A 17637-nucleotide genomic window follows, 5' to 3' on the forward strand; every position below is an offset into this window, starting at 1 on the left:
GGGATCGGAGTCCGTTCAATCTCCGTCTCTGTTTTTCATGGAAAAAGCTATCCCAAGACGATAGGCCGTTTTGCAGTCATTGATATGGAGAAATCGTATCTCCTTTATCTCCTTGACGTATTATGAAAACAATTTATTTGTCTCCTCTAGAGCCTGCCCTGCAGTCTCCGGAAGCAAGAGCCAAGTCCACCAGAATCCAAAAAGTGTCATGACTGAGAAAAACCAGAATGTCCCCTTTGGTTGAAGGGAATCTTGAAGCAGCATATATGGAACAGCCTGCCCCTGTCAGCATCCATGTAGCCAAGCAGATATTCTTACAAACATACTTTAGATAGCCCGTACCGGTTCGCGTAGTGAAAACACATCAACAGACTGGTACCTGTCGCTCGGACACGCAGGGGGAAAACCTCAGCATTCATCAAATACTGAATTGAGTTCCAGCCGAGGGCCCAGCCAATCCCGACGATATACATGAATATAATGGCGGCAAGCCCCGCTCGATCTGCTGAAGAAGATTTCTGGTCCGAGGACAAGCTCACCACAGTGAGATATAGAGCAATATACAACATCGCAATCTGTTGAACCAATATACCTGTAGCCAAAGACTTTTTCCGACCGATATGGTCAATCATGATAAAGGCCGCGATGAGAGAAGCGACAAATTTGACCGCACCAAAAATAGCAGTGGTGAACAGTTTTTCAGACTGGCCCGTCAATCCAAACAATGAGAAGAGCTCCGGTGCGTATGCTTGATGGATGTTAATTTAAAACTTCGAAGACCAAAAAAAGTTTCATGTGTAACCTACTCGTCATAGAATTTGCACCAGACCATTGACTGAGAATTTGTCCCGAGGCCACAAAAAGCAGCTTATTCCGATTCGACTTGACGACTAGCAATTCTTTCAATGATGATTTCCAAGATCGCCACGCTGTCGACCCCTGTTCTGTTTCAATTTGACTTCGAATGCCCTGCATCTCCATCAAGATCTCTCCATGGTCTTTGGGAAGAGACCATAGTCTCCCTAGAGCGCGTTTCGCCAAATCTGGTTTCCCTATTCGGCATAAATGCCGAGGGCTTTCCTCGCAAAGAAATGAAGATAAGCCCAAAACGCCAGCCACGACAATTTGTATGGATTGAGGGATAATCCACTGTTTGGCAGTGTCATTAGAGATGTGCAACGCAGCTCCCCAAGCAGCAAAATACTATAAGGCTAGTTAGAACTGTGTGGATCGTCATCGTGCGGAACTCACCCCTATCATGATCCCGATATACTCGGACATTCCAAACACAGATACCAGCATGCCTCGAGTGCGAGCAGGTGCAACTTCCGCCAAGTAGGTGGGACCGACAACTCCCGATTGTCCGATTCCGAGCCCCATGACGAACCGCCCAGCATATATTTGTCCAATACGCCCATCTGCCGTGATGACCACAACAACTCCCACCAGCCAGACCATGCACAATTGCCGCATCGACCAAAGCATGCCAATTCGCTCGCAAAGAAGAAAAGCGATCAAAGCGCCCGGAATACTGCCGATATGCACCATAGAGGTGACATTGGAAAGGTAGCTGGCTCGTTCGGATGAATCGAGGTCAAATTCTCGAATGAAGGATTTTTGGGCAACTGTAGTTGAGATGAGGCCTTCGTCAAGTCCTGCAAGCGTTCGTCAGCTCGACCACATAGAAGTCTTCTGAAAGGTTATCCGACCTCTTGACATGCCAGAAAGACCGAAGCAAAAGGCCGCACAGATGAGTTTGAAACTCAACGGCTTGAATGACAATAATGTGTGATTCAGTTTTCTTTCCATTGTGGTAGCTCGGCTTCAGGAGGTGAATAAAGAGCTTGTATTTTCTCCGACCAAGTTAATGGAAAATACTAATAATAATATCAAGGTCGAGCCACTCATCCAGGCCAAAGATCTTCAGTCTACCTTACTAATAAGGCGCGCAAGTATTCTATTTTCATAGAATCGTCATTACGATGGAGACAAGCAGCATAATCAAGAGGGACTGATTGGGTATAGAGACCAACAACCCCCACTTAGCCCTGTAGGGCTGAAGGGGGACTTCCATAATTTCCCCCACAAGAGACCAAACATACACGTTGACAGATAGTTGGCGAAAGCAAATCAGGCGACCGACGAATTCCAGTGATTATTCTGCTGCCTGGTTGGGTCCACCCACACCGAATAAATTTGTGCCTTTTGCCCACAAGGTTATTCCACCCCTTGCTATGATGCCCGGATACTCTGTTCAAACGAGTGGCTTTTTTTCCAGGTCCTCAACAATTCCGCCGTTTCATAAAGTTGCGAATCAGCAGTCTAGTAATCTCCCGAAAAACCAGTGCAGAGCCCCGGGCCGAACCACAACTCTCCTTTAGAGCATTTTGCCATTTTTGAAAAATTTGAATCAAGAATATTGATAGAGCTCCAGGTTGCACGCGCTTTCTTTCTCAGATTAGCTGCAATTATTCATCGGGGGTTATTTGAGCAAAATATCAGATCACCTACACCAATGACTAGAACGATGCAGGGGTTCGGCTTGCTGGGCAACCCATTTCAATTGAAGAGGTCGAATCTCGCTACAAGGAGTGAAAATTACAAAGTATAATCCCAATGGGATTTCATGGTCCGAAATAGTCCTTCTTTCCGATGATGAACAATGTAGATAGAGGGTCCTGTGGGCGTCAACGGCCCAGCCACAGATCAAGATGGCTATGTACGAATTAAGGCAGGAAAGAGTGGGAACACGGATCGAGTTGTAGGCCAACACCATGCGATAAAAGCTTCACCATCAGTTGGCGCTAATCAAGGAAACTCAATGGATCAGGATACTAGTGTTTGAGGGCATGACAACGTGAGTGGAAAAAGGCACATGAGAGGCATGGACAATTCTCCCATTCTAGGGGCCTACCAAAAAATTACTGGAAGTGTTAGTAGGAGGGTTTGATCAGATTGAATCGTGGACGACATTTTGTCTTCAAACAATTTCAAAAAGTGACGCGGATTGTCATTTTTCTTTTAATTCTTAACCTGCTTCGTGTTGCGTTTTCCCCATTTTTGGAAAGCTCCATAACGGACTGAGCCCGGGCCATTGAAAGTCTCCAATGTGTGTCTCTTAGGTGTTGCTTGAGTGGCTGCTTAATCTTTACGTGCTCAGTTCTAGCCAATTGCCAATTGCCAATTGCACTTCCGATGCTAGTACCAGTACCGACCAACACGCTCTCTCCTCACAAGCCTGTTCCTCTGTTTGCCCCAATTTAGATCCGTTGTGTTCTACGACCCGGGGGAAGATTATGCAATGTCATGCAACATCATGCCATCTCAGCCTTTCCTTGTTTTCCTCCGTTGGTGCCTTCCACCTCTATGGACGCTCAGGGGCAGTTTTGATGATACTAACCGCTGACTTCTAGACTGTATCTCCTCAATGCTCTCATGGTATCCCGTTTGGACGGCTCACCTCAATGACCACCAATTTTATCACAAAGTTCTCGACAAGCAGGGATAGGAGTCTGTTCCAGGAGGGATATTCGGTTCTCAGTTGCCTCGACTCCAAAGCCCCCTGGTTTACTCCACCGAAGCCATCACATGACGTGGCACACAAGACTCCTTTTGCAGTGACCGCGAGGAATAACGGAAGGCGGTGACGAGGGCCCTCTGTCCTCAGTCGAGTCCTTGTGCTTTGGAAATGACGAGAATTGACCAAGTTTCAAACCCCAAAGTCCTCCGGGATGGCGAGCGATCGGAGGAATGCGGGGGGAAACAGCATCATTCCGCTTTGGGCAATCCCACGCGTCCCGAGTCTCACGCATTTCTCAAGCTCGAGTCCGCCACGTCTTCGAAGGCTTCGAAGGCTTCGATTTCGTCAAGGAAACTTAGCGTGCCTGAAAACCCGGGCGATCACCGGCGGCGCTCTCACCAATCAGAGGCCCCGCTGTCACACCGGCTGCCGGGCCGGTCGTCATTGATTGGACCGGGTCGCCGACGAGGGGTTGAATTGGCCGGGGCCGATCTATAGAATCTCGACGGGTTGGGAATCAATTTGATAAGATGCCAGGCCATTATCGGGCTGCGGGCGACAGGCTATAACTTCGATACTTTCTACTTTCTCAACCTACTCGGCCTTCTCTACTTTCTCTACTTACCCTCCTTTTTCTGATTCTTCGGTCGAACCCACTCTCACCTCGTCCGCCCTGCTCCCCCTTCACCGGTCTGCAGATTTCGGTACACTGTCTGCCCCGATCCACAGTGAGTTGTTTCCGATCAAATTTACAGAATGCACTGCCCCGCGTAAGAAAAGTATCTAATCGAAAGTCGCGTGTGCTCCCCCAGATCGAACTCCAGCCCGGAAGGGGGAACCTTGGCTGCTTTCCCGTCCCTCTATCTCGCCTTAACCGGCCAAATCGTCTTACGTCCACCCTATATTCGACGGGGTCCTCTCACCGACATCTTACTGTTCCACCATCCTGGATAGGATCCCATTCCGTCTCTTTTTCAATTATATTCAGATCTATTATGATAGCGTCCTCCTATTGAACCTTCCGCATCCGAATCATGAACCAAAACCTCAAGGATCAGCCATTGCCGCTGAGCATTCACCGGAGCGGCAGCCGAATGGGTGAACTATTGGTGGCCGACACCCTCGTTGCTGCAGGCTCAGCAACACTTATTACGCCCGCCGTGATGATTTTTGATCGGTCAGTCGTTGTTCCACCGTCCCCTTGGCTCTTTTTGCACCTCACTTGGCCCGTACTGACATATCTCTAGGCTTGTCGTTGAAAAATCATTCTACAACCAACCCATGTTCCCTGCATTCCGTCGACATCTCTGGTTCTCTATCACACAACCTGCGACCTTTTTGACCTCTCGCCCTAGTCTCCTGGTCTGGTCTCTCTATACCGCTACCTTTGCCACCGCCAACATGTCCGAGACCTTGCTGAGCAAGGTCTATCCCCATATCGACCACGCCATTTCTGGCATGACCACCTTTGCATCTACTTTCGTGGTGAACTCATCCGTGGGCATCTGGAAAGATGTGAAATTCGCCCAGCTGTTTGGCCACAAGAACAATAATAATACCATACCGTCATCATCACCGTCATCATCACCGTCACCGTCATCGTCACCGTCATCGTCACCATCAGTATCTACTTCAGCCGACGCTGCGCCCAAGGCGAAACCCCAGTCCGCTTCCCCAAAAACCGCTCGATCTATCGGCCGCACCAGAATTCCCCTGGCCACATACTCCGCCTTCCTGCTTCGTGACGGATTGACCATCTTCGGCTCCTTCAGTCTACCTGCCATGGTCTCCGCCACCATTCCGGACTCCGTGGCCTCCCAAGAATATCTCAAAATTCTGATTGCCCAGCTGGCCATTCCCGCTTCCATCCAGCTCATCAGCACTCCCATCCACCTATTTGGCCTAGATCTCTATAATCGACCGCAGGTTATGCCAATGAAAGACCGCTTCTCACGTATCAGCCGTGATTGGATCGGTGCGTCACTCTTGCGAATGTGTCGCATCATCCCCGCCTTTGGAATCGGCGGCTTTCTCAATACGGAAGGACGCCTCTATTTACATGACCAGTTGGATGAACGGCGCACTTCGTCATGAACCGCTTACGCTCTTTTCAAACACAAAAAAAGTGAAAAATTTATCATCGCATAGAGAAATTATAGATCAATATACCCTCTTTCCTATTTTCCATTCATTTTTGGGTCTTTTGCTCTCGGTTAGCCTCGTTCGCGACACATTAATCATTGTGGGTGACCTTATCGGTTATCAATCCCCACAGTTGGCGCCAGACCGGCCCGGTTTTATGCGCTTCCCCTCGGCATCGAGCCGGGCATGACGCGATCCCGGTACTCTTCCTTGTACACAGGGCAGAAACAGTAGAGACGCACCAGACATAATTGATTGTCGAATCATATTATGGTGGTGTGACGATGTCGGTCGGTCTCGACTGGAAATCTCGAACTCCAAACGGAGAAAAAAAAATAGCCCAGGCCAAATTCGGAGATACCGACGTCTGATAATACGAGAGGGGGTTTCGATGCTTGGAGTATTATATAGCGATCCAAAGGCGTTAATTTTCAGCTTACAATTCAGGGTCTCCCGGCTATCTTTGGCTAAAAATAGCACTCAAAAAGAAGGATCATTGAAATTTTTTGAGTTCTTGGCTCGGGGTAATTCCAATCGCGACAAAATATCCAACCCAGGCGATCGAGATCATGCCTCAAACTTAAAAGGGATATAAGAAGGGCAATCCATACATCCTGTGGATACATTTATGGCGATAGTACCATCCTAGGGGAGGATTAAGGCGCTTAGGGTCTGTGGTGACTGAGTTGTCCAGTCAGCATCACATGACGATTATCGGTTGGGCGCTGTGCCACCGAATGCAGGTACTGCGACAACCCCCGACAGTTCTACATGAAACTATATGAGAATGAAAACCTTCCATTACACGAAAAATCATAAATAATAGATATAATTTGATACAGCGAATTTGATACAGCGAATACATTTCTTTTTTTTTTTCAATATGCGTTAGAGATCAAGGACTGAAGATTGCAAATACGATCTATTCTCTAAAGACATCTGTCTCTCTCCGTACTTTGTACACAAGTAGTCATTTGATCTCATGATCGGATAGCCCTGCTTCCCGTGATTTCTAGCAAAGGGACAACTACACTTTCGTTCATACAAAATTAATGCATGACATCTGTAATTGCAATTCCCGATGGTCCATTATTCAAGCTCTCTGCAACAGATTGGAACTTTCGCTATTTGAAGACGGCTTGGTGGGCAGCAGATCAATAATTCGTGCTATTACCGGCGAGTAGATTGATCAACAATACACAATAACATCAATTTTCATAAACCGTAATGGAGGGATCATCATTTATCTCCGATTGTTCCAATGGTTTAAGCTTGTTTCGTGCTCGGGTCGAGAGTGGGTCGGACTCGGCCTTGATCACTTGTTTCGGTAGGGCTTTGCGACACGTCGCGCATTTTGTAATAGCGATTGTCGCATCTGAAACTTTTTTAGTAGTTTTGTGCGTCTGAATGGTATCTCGGATTACTGGAAGCGGGGCGTACGGTCGGTTCTTCACGGAACCATCCCTGGGGTACGCATGAACATGCAAAAGAACTTGCGTACCACGATGAAGATCCCTGGATAGTAGTCGGACGGGAATTGCGTATGCAGAAATAGTCTCTTACTTGATCCCTTGTATATAGAGGTCATCACAGTATCAACGAAGTCTCTTAATAGGTTAGTCTTTTTCTTTGTATTCCTACATTACCCTCTCCTAGCTTCTAATCTTCCGAGCAAGATTTGAGTCCTCTATAGCGATGAAGCTCTCTCTCCTTTTCCAGCTTTCGCTTTTAGAGCTCAGCGCTGCCTATGGACATTATCCCCTTCACTATGCTCGAAGATCGTCTCTATGCGATTCATCCACTCTCAACCACACTGTGGGCACCTATCTTGTCAAAGAAGGCGAGTCTATTTCAACTATATCGAGCACTGTCGGCCGGGGCATCTGCGACATCGCTAGGCTAAACCGTATGGCCGACGCTATGCTTCCTCTCACTGTAGCAGAGGAATTGCTCATCCCACCCGAAGTGTGCGAGCCAGACAACTCGACGTGCCTGATCGTCCCGGAGCCCAATGCCACCTACGCAACCTGTGTCCAGGGCGGTCCGCATACATACTATACCCTGAAAGGCGACACCCTCCGCTACATTGCACTGAAATTGAACCTTACGGTTGACGCCTTGATGGCCACGGCCCAGGGCAATTTGACCGATCCGGACGCCCCCGTTCCTGTCGACAATTTTCTCAAAATTCCTCAGTGCCACCCGAGCCGGTGCTTGGTTTGGCCGGAGACTTTCACCTACGGCACCTATAAAGATATCGCGATGAAGGTGGGCTCCACACCGGGCCAGATAATGGCGATGAATCCTACATACAACCATACTGATGTGGCGCATGGGGAGGGGGCTGTGATTACGGTCATTAGTGATTGTAAATCTATCGGGCCGAATATCACGGTCGTTTCATGATGGTATTGCATATTGAAATTTGGAGTTGACCGTAACATCATCGGCCCGTTCTAAGCCTCTTTTTTAAACAACTATACCCATCGCCAGCCATAGGCGGTGACCTTTGATTTTAGTTTAGCGTTTTGCTAAGCCACCACTAAGCCTAAGCCCCATGTCCCTGCGCACAGAGCCGCAGGTTCTCACCCGTGAAGGGGCCAGAGTAGCCTGGGATAAGCGAGTTATACTCCACACGCCATGCATTAACATGGCTGTGCCCTTGAAATAATCCGGCCAATCAGGTTGTCAGACCACCGAGAGCTAACATCAACCTCATATTCAAATACACCCGTCATCCTCCGTCTTTCTCAATTCCCTTCCCGCCAAAAAACGCCTTCAGTATGGAATCTCCCCCCATCCCCGACTCTTTCCTCAGCGGAACCCCACCCCCCGCTACCCTCCGTCTCCTCGACTTCCAAACCACCACACCCCCAATCCCCGCCTTTAAGGATCATTTTGCTGCCATTATCGACAACTTCATGACCCCTGTAGAATGCGCTGAATTCCTTCGCCTTGCCGCCGCATCCACCCCGACCCCGCACGCTCCCTGGGACCGCGCCTTGATCAACGCCGGCGGTGGCCGCCAGATCCTCGCCGTCGACGCGCGAAAGAGCAGCCGCATCCTCTGGGATTCACCGGACGTCGCGCAGCGCCTGCTGGACCGGCTACGGCCGCACCTGCACGCGTGCGGAGTCGACCGTGTTGTAGGGCGGCCCGGCGTAACAGGACTGGGGCCGGCGCGGCGCGGCGAGGCGCTAGTGCTGACGCGGGTGAATGAGCGGCTAAGGGTGTTGCGGTACGACGGGGGCGATTACTTCCGGCCGCACTGGGATGGGTGTTATGTGACGCCGGATGGGCGGGAGCAGTCGCTGTTTACGATGCATTTGTATTTGAATGGGGATGGGGAGCAGGATGCGGAAGAGTTGGGAGCGGCGATGGAGCGGGCGGAGAAGCTGAATGATGAGAATGAAATGAAGAAGATAGACGACAAGGAGAAGGAAGAGGAGACGCTCCTAGGTGGTGCGACGTCATTTGCGGATACTTTCCATGCGACGGAAACAGTGCGCGTTTTCCCGAAGACGGGGTCAGTCTTGGTCTTTCAGCAGCGAAATCTGCTGCATGGGGGTGACGATGTCTTTCGGGGCGTCAAATTTACCGTCCGCAGTGATTTAATGTATATGCTAGAAAAATAGAAATTGGCCTTGTACCTACTTACAGAAGATAGATAGTTTTATGTATATACATAGTTGCTGGGTGAATGAATGGGTTAATAAGGAGAGTAAAGACCAGGTGCATTTCTCCGCTACAGCTGGAAATGCTAGGTCTTCGATGAGTTCCCTTACATCTGGTTTTCGATCCCGGTTTCCGGGGCTTGAAATCTAGAATGCCCTACTCTACTATTGATTCCAGGGCAATTCTCGTTCCTGTGAAGTGCAGTCTACTCATAGCACATGAATTCCACAATTTCGATGAATAAAAGAGCAAGAACGATCAAACCCCGCTCACGAGGAACGGGTAGGTTGATTCCCTTGACAGGTAGGGCAAGAGCGGCTGAAGAATATAGAGGCGACGGATGATGCATGGAGCACTCCACTAGGTGCTTACATTAGAAAGGTAGTAAACATTGATCATAAGGTGCGAAATTTGTGATTATTAGTACTTCGTCAGCAGCGAACGTCGATGGTTAACAATCTACTGCCATCTCACCTTTGGGCTTTTCCTTCTGTAAGACGACCATAATTGAATTTATTCTCCAACTTTGACGACGTCCCTCTTTATTCCTCCTATTTGAGGGTTCAGGCAGATTCCTAATGTTTCTTGAAGATGGTAGATTTTTGTGTCATCCAACAGCGCCAAGTGTGGGTCGACCATAGGTGGTAAGGACCAAATATCACCACTCATGGTATATTTGATAGGTACCGTTCGTTGCTTGGACAAGGCGACAGGTGACGTCAGGCTTTGTGGTCGACTGAGATAACACCTGCTGGTTGTTGGCTATCTGACGGTCCGCCGGTCTGGAGATATCTTTCCTCCCTGACACCCCAAACAACGCCCTCACTTTGATCCTGAAAATTATAAGACAAAGTGAATTATCCAGTATCCAATAGGGAATTTCCAGGCAAAGAAAAAAAGGACAAATTCAAGAAAAGAAAACATGATCTCTTTGTTTCTCAATAGCTGGACCTCCCGTCGCCATCTTGGAGATGAGAGTCAATCCGAAAAAACTGGAGTTTTCACTCCGACTGAGAGGAATGTAGTGGAAATTGCACTAGAACAAAGTGGCAATCTGAATGCTTTGCAACGCTATCGGTTCGACCTTCAGAAGGGAGCAACATATGAGAATGGGCCAATGCCTATCAGAGAATTTATTAAACTGGAAACCCGCCAACAATATCACAGCCAATTAGAGGAGGACTGCTCCAAGGATCCTGAAATAGTGACCAAAAAGGGGTTCGGAGATTTACGTGCACGAATATTGCGCCAGAGACGAGAATTATGGAGCTATCGAAGTGAATTCAGAGGGGTATTGAAAAGGGGAATAGATCTCTGGCGATCTGATCCTAGCTGGTATATGCATCGAGTTCTTGTTGCTGATTGTATAAGGAAACAGGGATGCTGCTCCCGGGGCTGCGGATGCTGTTATCAACGCCAATTTGACCCCCAAAGGAAATTCGAAGCTAATCACTGCACCATAGGATGCAGGTGTTGCCGTCTAGAAAGGGACAAATTTGTTGTTCTAACACCGGAAGAAGAGGAGAGAACGGCCATCCTGGATGACCGCATCAACATGAAAGGCTTTTACCATGAGCTTGAAATGGCTTCTATATGGGGGCTTTCCTCTGATAGTGACTGCAGCCCATTTGATCAGATTGAAAGATCACCAGAGTGCAAGGTTGATGCGATTGAAGAACATAAGCGTTCTAGTCTCTATGAATGGGAAAGCGACTCAACCTTGAAAGAAGAAACTTGAAAAGAGAACTTGTTCTGCTTAGGGGACTTCCATTTCAGGCTCATAGTTATCTGTCGCTTCAATTATGCAATCACTTTCTGGTTCACTGGAGGGTTCGCTGTATATTACGATTTCCAGGTTGGGAACTCAATAATTGGTATCCCTCTCTGTTACCATCGCCGCCTGATTATGTCATAGCCTTAGCTTATCATGACCTCCTAAGGGAAGAAACGATCTTCTTTACACATACCACCATCGCACGTTACCACTCTCACTTTATTATGAATGGCTATCAATATCGAAGACTTGTGTGAATGCCTCAGCCTTCAATAATTGATCTTTGTTCTATGTTGGCAGCTTTCTCTCCTTTGAAACTTCTCTTTGGAGAAGGGAGATTGATTAACTTCTTGCTATATTCTGATCCAACCCTAAGTTGTAGATACAACATTTAGTTGCTGAGTGAGTGAGCCCTAGACAGCGGATCGAATTTGACTATATGATACTAATCCTTGCTATTTCAAGCACATACGACCACAGGGTGTGGAGAATAGGGCTTCCCGTCCGCTCAGCCGTACTTAAGCCATCTATAGTATGCAGTTAATTCTCAAAGCGCCCTGAGCTTTAAAACGGCATCCGACTTTATCCTAGGGTAAGTGTGGGTGATTTGGGTGAGAAGTCTGGAGACTGGGGTGACAGAGGTGAGAATTCTCACCTAGGATGTTAGAGGATGACTACTTGTACAGGGTAGAAAGCCACTAGGTAGGAAGATAAACGTCAAGTAAGGAAAGCAAAACACTGTTTCTTGCTATCATGGATCTCTCTATAACCCTCAATTTATGTATAGGCTTCAACACTTTCCCACATAACTAAAACAAAGGCGATGGATAATATTATAACATGCGGTCTAACGTAGCCTACATATAACAGAGGTAAGCAAAGGCTACAGGGAAGAGGGGTTCACGAATCCCTAATAGAAGGGCACCGAACCCTTAGGGCCTTGTAGGTCATGCATCTGTGTAGGGGATAAGTAGCTACTCTCAAGAAGGATAACGATATAGAAAAAAATTAGGCATTATAAGTAATGCTATTAATAACTATAGGTCGCGACCCTATTTTTAGTAGATAGAGACTTTCCCGGAACGAAGCGATTAAGACTAATTTTTCCAAGAATCAACCTAATCCTACCCCTAAAATTTTGAAATCTTTTGCCGAGGACTATATTATAATAAGAAGAAAGATATTATTGGCATATCCGTGTGGATACTGCAAAGATCATATCGTATCACCTGATCCTTCCCGCTGACAATAAACAAAGATTCTCAACAACCTGCATCGCAATCAATAATTGAAAAGCCACCATGCAAGGAGATTTCATAGCACTCCGAATCCTTCTTTTGTGTACTGATTTCCATGTGAACCTTCCCTCTTGTTTTCGGTTATAAATACTTCATGTTTTCTTAGTTAGAAAGATCAAGTTTGACAGATTTCAATCCACTTTGACATCTTTGTTGTTTACAAGATGATTCGACCTTCTTGTATCTAGTCACTCTTCACCTGACTTGACTAAAAGAGTACGCTACTCGTATCCCTTTCTGCACACTACGCTTCTTATGTGAACGCCTCGCTTTACGCCGACCGTGTAAAGCCATCATATACCTTTCTAGGGTAGGACTTTTTCGCAGACCTTAACTCTACTTATATCACGTGCTGGTCTAGATATTTAAAGCAAGAATCTGTAGACCCTAACTATTAACTAGCGCGTTATTTATATTAGTAATCTACCATAATACGCCTGAGAGGAAGGTTCCTTAGTTCCCCTCGATTTTATAGTAGATTATAGACTACTAGGTAATTGTAGATAAGGGACAAGCGAATCTGTCGACCTCCTTGAGCGAGCTAGCCAATCTGACCGTGGGATAGAGCCACAGTGGGTCTCCATCGTTCGTTCTTCGTTTGCTGCATAAGGTGCGGTACTTTATTAAGCAAACAAAGAAAGCCTCGAGAACAAGGAGGAAACCGAAAAGTTCTGCTTTGCATATCCGCCATTGGAGCCCAAGTTCATGGCTCAACTTATCTGTAGCCCACTATCTCCCACGGCTACGACAGGTAGAAATCAAAACATAACCGGATCCGACAATTTGAAAGCGTCACCTAGACCCCTCTCCAGGACCGTCGCGATCACCGGACGCTATATCCTCGAAGACTCTAGCAGAGGTCCTGGTTACCTCTGCCAGGCTCTCCTTGAGTTCTGCATGCATCTATCGATCTGTGAGCTCGATGATCGTTTTGAAGAGAGCTATGAGAGACTAACCCTCTGAGTTAGAGATGTGGTTTCTGTACAGACTCTACACCTCAGATCATGCAGCTCTTCCATTTTTGTCATGACTTCGCGTTCCGTAGCCTCGTTCAGGAGACCCAATTCCGGTATCTTGTTCAAAGTTGGCAGGATGAACTGGCTGGAGACGGCGTTGTAAACGCTTGACGCTTTTGAGGCAAATATGAATCTTGTCTTCATGTCAAAAGCATTCTCCAGCAACTCCTAACGGGATGTCAGTTTGAAACATAATAAGGGCCCTGGAACTGAATGAGCAATACCATCTTGACACCAGGATCGATCAAGTCCTCTTTATCCTTGACAATATCGTATACAAGTGTACTGTGCTCCACTGTGTATTCGATAATGGTATTGATATCGAGAAGGAATTGCATGAACTTCCTGACTAGCTGTTGTAGCTCAGTCACCTTCCTGAAAGACAATTGCACAATTTGTTTGACTTCGTCCTAAAAGACAGAATAATTAGTAACATCCTAACAAGTGATCAGACCAAGAAAAACGTACAATTGATTTTGATTCTGCACTTAGGTGTGCCAGTGTCTGCTCAAGGATTGCTTTTGACACCTCAAGCTCACGGATCTCCTGATTTCTTCGTTCTTGAGCTTCCTCCATACTCATGAGGTCTGCTCTGAGGGTTCTGTAGTGTATGTAGGCAGTCGCACCAGCAACCGCAAGTCCGACTCCCGTGGTAACTGCCGATGCAGAAGCAACTACAGCAGTTAAGCCCCCTTCCGCCAAGACGCTGCTGCTGGCTGCGACTACTGTTATTCAAGCTGGCTCTTGGGAATTGGTCCACTTACTTACCTATAATTCCGGCATACTTTTCGTACATTGCCTTCGTTTCGCGAGTCTCTTGCATGCGTTTCGCTCGCTCATTTGTCCTAGCCTCTTCCTTTTCTCTCTGACCTTCCTTCAATTCCTTGTCAACTTCGTTTTTTTTAATCTCGTCGATTACATGCTGCTCCTGTCTCCGCTTTTGGCCTGTATAGGGGTCAAATTTCTGTGTTAGTAAAGTTATGATCATAGTGTCGACACTTGATGAAAGAGACATACCCAGCGTGTCTTGCAAAGCATGATAAAGGGCCGCTGTCATGGTGCACCAGTCATCAAACAAGGTGCTGACCTCTCCAATGAGGTCTGTACAATTCGCAACAATCTTCTCGCCTCTCGAAATATACTTAGACAGCAGCCTGTCCCTTGCTTGAGACTGACCAACCTCACAGAACTTCAACATTTTCTCAATCTGCTCGGATCCCTGAGTGTCAATAAGCTGGCAACAGGTAGATTGAAGAGAAGAGCGTACAGTCCCATTCGGTTGCGAGAGTTTATTTGTTAACTGAGCCAAGGTTTTCATATTCCTCGCAGTGGTTCTGAATGTAACTGCACCAACATCTGCACAGTGGCTCACATTCGCAGAGAGTGTTGTATACCTGTATAGCAGTCAGCTGACTACACTCAGAACAGCGGGCGTATCTGCCATTGGAAAATATTAGACGCACTCAAGCCCAGGGCCCTTTAGCTCAATACCTATGACCATTGGTCTTGAGGTAATCAAAATACATTCGGCGAGAATTCCAATAGAGTCCGGTCCAGCGCGAAAAGTCGTGCTCCAGTCTTCATTTCCATACTGTTTCTGGAGCTCTGTTTCCAGGCGCAGGATCGATTGCTCCATTGAGAGTTGAAGAAACTCCGATTTGCTAGTAAAAAGTAAAATATATCGGAGTGTCTCTGGTGCTCAGATGTTCGGTTGACGAGGAGCGTTTTAGAGGGCGAGGGTAGTGATAGGGGAGAAATTTGTCAACTGTCTGATTGTAAAACGAGACTGGAAAGAGACACAGAGTCAAAAGAACAGAGTAGGGTGGACCACGACGCGAGAAAGAACAGGAAACGAAGAGAAAAAGATGTTTGAGAGTAAGAAAAAGATTGGTGGGCAGCACGCTCAGAACAAAGCGGAGGTAGTCAGTTATGTCGCTTTGCTTCGTATTGTCGAAGGCAGAAAGAAGAAGATCTGGGGAAAAGAAGACCATGGGAAAGCATCGCCTCTTTATAGGCATTCCATGCCATTTACGTCGTCGCAAAGCACGCTACCTCTGTCAAGGAAGACTCCATAAAATGATGCAGCTTGAAGCCTGATCAAGCGCCATCTCCCTACTACAACCAAACCGTATTCCATATAGTAAGCCAATGGAAAAAAAACTTCTCAATATGGCTAGCGTGAGAGACAAGCGAACAAAAAGGTTGTACATTAGTGCTGGGCTCCTAAATGGCCGACCAATCGAGTTACAAGGCAGCCGTACCCCGGTTTTGACTAGAAACCTCAGCTGGCAGTCGATGGACTAAAGAGCGGGGTAATTTCAGCATTAGTGCCACGTCAAGTGGCTGACGCTCCACTGGGTATCAGCGTTTGGTGATTGGGAAGTTTGAAGGCTGGTAATCAGGCCAAATGGTGCGCGACTCACTCAAATACAGGTCATCAGGCGTCTTTGGGGTATGATGTGACTATTGGCCTGTCCCTTAGCCAGAGTACGGGAGACCCGAGTTATGCACCAGCTGTTGTCATATCCTTTATATCAGCATATTCTCGTTCCATCTATTAGCCACCCCAGTCTCTTTACCGGAAACACTTAACAGGAAGCCTGGTCGTTTCTAACATGGAACGTGCAAGGGGATATGGAGGGCACCGCTGTGTTGTGTTCCGACTCTTCGTCACCGAAGATCTGACTCGAGAGGAAGCCAAGCTCGCATTCGAGGAGCAAACATCGGAGCTGCGATTGACGTAAGGAGTCAGCGATAGCTTAATTTCATCCATAGTGATCAACTGACACTCTGGCAGGATCCACCAATGGAAGAAACTGCTACGCGACCTCGGTATCTTTAAGAATATTCGGGGGGAAGACGCTGTTCGTGCAAAAGCTATTCTTGATCAGACACTGGATGGCCACCACTGCCTAGTCTTTGCAGATGGTGTGCTTCAAGAGAACGAAGAGGTTATCCGACACTGTGATAGGAGAAAGGACCTGCCGAAGGAAAAGTCCGATTCTCGGGAGCTCACCTGGATCCGTCTACCATTCCAGATTACCATGTTAAGCGACCCAACCGCTTTCAGGAGCTTCCAATACCTTCTTTTTAATACTCGGGTTCATTTCGAGTCCTGCTTTGACAGTGGCGAATGGGCCCCAAATCACAAGGGACTATACGCCAGGAGCACAGAGCTAAGAGCACAACTAGCAGGCCTCAGTAGGCTGCATAACATGGTCTTCCGTGCATTGAGGCAAATCAAGGCGGATGAAAATCAGCGAGCCGACGCATTGCTAAACAGCTCCTTTGCTCTTCACCGATCCGTCGTGGGATATCGTCACCATCGCCAGCTCCCTGATATCCTTGGAATACTACTCATGGTCAAGAGAGCTGGCAACGAGGAGCTGCAGCATTGCATTATAGCCAATCTGGTTTCCATGGCACGACATGTGCTGCCACAGAATGATCCGCGCAGACTCATGCTTGAATTCTTGGAAAAGATTGATTGGGAGCAATTATGCCCCCTATATCTCGCGTTTGATTCTTATTGCCGTTTCTTGTGGATGAACAGAGCAGGAAACGACCCTGTCAAAGGATATTTGTCTTATAACCAGGCTAGGTTTCCCAGAGCTGATGCGGGTGAGTTCTACAGCCTGTACAAAGGATTGTCTGTCTTTGAAATCGAGGACATGCTCAATAGAATAGACCTCGAGCTCGGGAAATACAGTCACGAGACTATGACCCTATGGCACACTGCAATGGAGTATCTGTGGAGTGAGCGGGAGTATGTGAAAATGGGCTACATTTGTTAACGTTTATCCGAACGTGTTGGTCGGCTTGGGACAAGATTTGACTATAGTCAAGACCCACAGCTGAACCACGATGTTTCAACCACCTTTCTTCTTCTTGGTCTAGCACAGGAGGCCCAAGGGCACCCTTACACTGCGAGATTGTCTTTCAAGCAGGCAGCAGAAGTTCGAGATTCAATCATCCCGGGTGATCAATGGGATGCTGCTAGAGAGGGGGCTCTGAGCAAGTGGGTAGAGGTAGATCGCCGGGTTGGAGAGTTGCACACAGCGAACACCAACAGCATGTTAATCGATATGATGTACACAGCCATCTGATTTGAAGACAGACACCACGAGGCCCACCATGGCCACTTAGGATGACAAAGATCCATAAACTTGAATGAATGATGGTCTGCAGCAGTTTACGGCATATAGATCTCGC

At 47.4% G+C, this 17637-nt stretch overlaps 6 protein-coding genes across 6 annotated transcripts; 4 read left to right on the forward strand and 2 right to left on the reverse strand.

Moving 5' to 3' along the window:
* Window positions 1-120: 120 nt before the first annotated feature.
* Window positions 121-1809, reverse strand: N7462_006286 (uncharacterized protein; the record flags this gene model as incomplete). The annotated part of the gene is made up of 5 exons (XM_057078004.1): window positions 121-276; window positions 327-748; window positions 807-1203; window positions 1252-1655; window positions 1710-1809. 5 exons carry the CDS (start codon window positions 1807-1809, stop codon window positions 121-123), a joined length of 1479 nt encoding a protein of 492 aa, XP_056933584.1.
* Window positions 1810-4554: 2745 nt separating this feature from the next.
* Window positions 4555-5614, forward strand: N7462_006287 (uncharacterized protein; the record flags this gene model as incomplete). The annotated part of the gene is made up of 2 exons (XM_057078005.1): window positions 4555-4697; window positions 4768-5614. The coding sequence occupies 2 exons, from the start codon at window positions 4555-4557 to the stop codon at window positions 5612-5614; spliced, it is 990 nt and encodes a 329-aa protein (XP_056933585.1).
* A 1743-nt stretch (window positions 5615-7357) lies between these two features.
* Window positions 7358-8068, forward strand: N7462_006288 (LysM peptidoglycan-binding domain-containing protein; the record flags this gene model as incomplete). Its single annotated transcript, XM_057078006.1, has 1 exon — window positions 7358-8068. One exon carries the CDS (start codon window positions 7358-7360, stop codon window positions 8066-8068), a length of 711 nt encoding a protein of 236 aa, XP_056933586.1.
* A 377-nt stretch (window positions 8069-8445) lies between these two features.
* On the forward strand, window positions 8446-9297 carry N7462_006289 (uncharacterized protein; the record flags this gene model as incomplete). The annotated part of the gene is made up of 1 exon (XM_057078007.1): window positions 8446-9297. One exon carries the CDS (start codon window positions 8446-8448, stop codon window positions 9295-9297), a length of 852 nt encoding a protein of 283 aa, XP_056933587.1.
* Window positions 9298-13201: 3904 nt separating this feature from the next.
* Window positions 13202-15061, reverse strand: N7462_006290 (uncharacterized protein; the record flags this gene model as incomplete). The annotated part of the gene is made up of 8 exons (XM_057078008.1): window positions 13202-13312; window positions 13366-13593; window positions 13650-13835; window positions 13894-14141; window positions 14194-14370; window positions 14443-14644; window positions 14693-14819; window positions 14889-15061. 8 exons carry the CDS (start codon window positions 15059-15061, stop codon window positions 13202-13204), a joined length of 1452 nt encoding a protein of 483 aa, XP_056933588.1.
* Window positions 15062-16040: 979 nt separating this feature from the next.
* On the forward strand, window positions 16041-17531 carry N7462_006291 (uncharacterized protein; the record flags this gene model as incomplete). Its single annotated transcript, XM_057078009.1, has 3 exons — window positions 16041-16165; window positions 16223-17191; window positions 17267-17531. 3 exons carry the CDS (start codon window positions 16041-16043, stop codon window positions 17529-17531), a joined length of 1359 nt encoding a protein of 452 aa, XP_056933589.1.
* Between the last annotated feature and the right edge of the window lie 106 nt (window positions 17532-17637).

The sequence above is a fragment of the Penicillium macrosclerotiorum genome, assembly GCF_028827735.1.
Source record: "Penicillium macrosclerotiorum strain IBT 26536 chromosome Unknown utg000006l_segment0_segment0, whole genome shotgun sequence".
NCBI classification, from domain to species: Eukaryota; Fungi; Ascomycota; class Eurotiomycetes; order Eurotiales; family Aspergillaceae; genus Penicillium; species Penicillium macrosclerotiorum.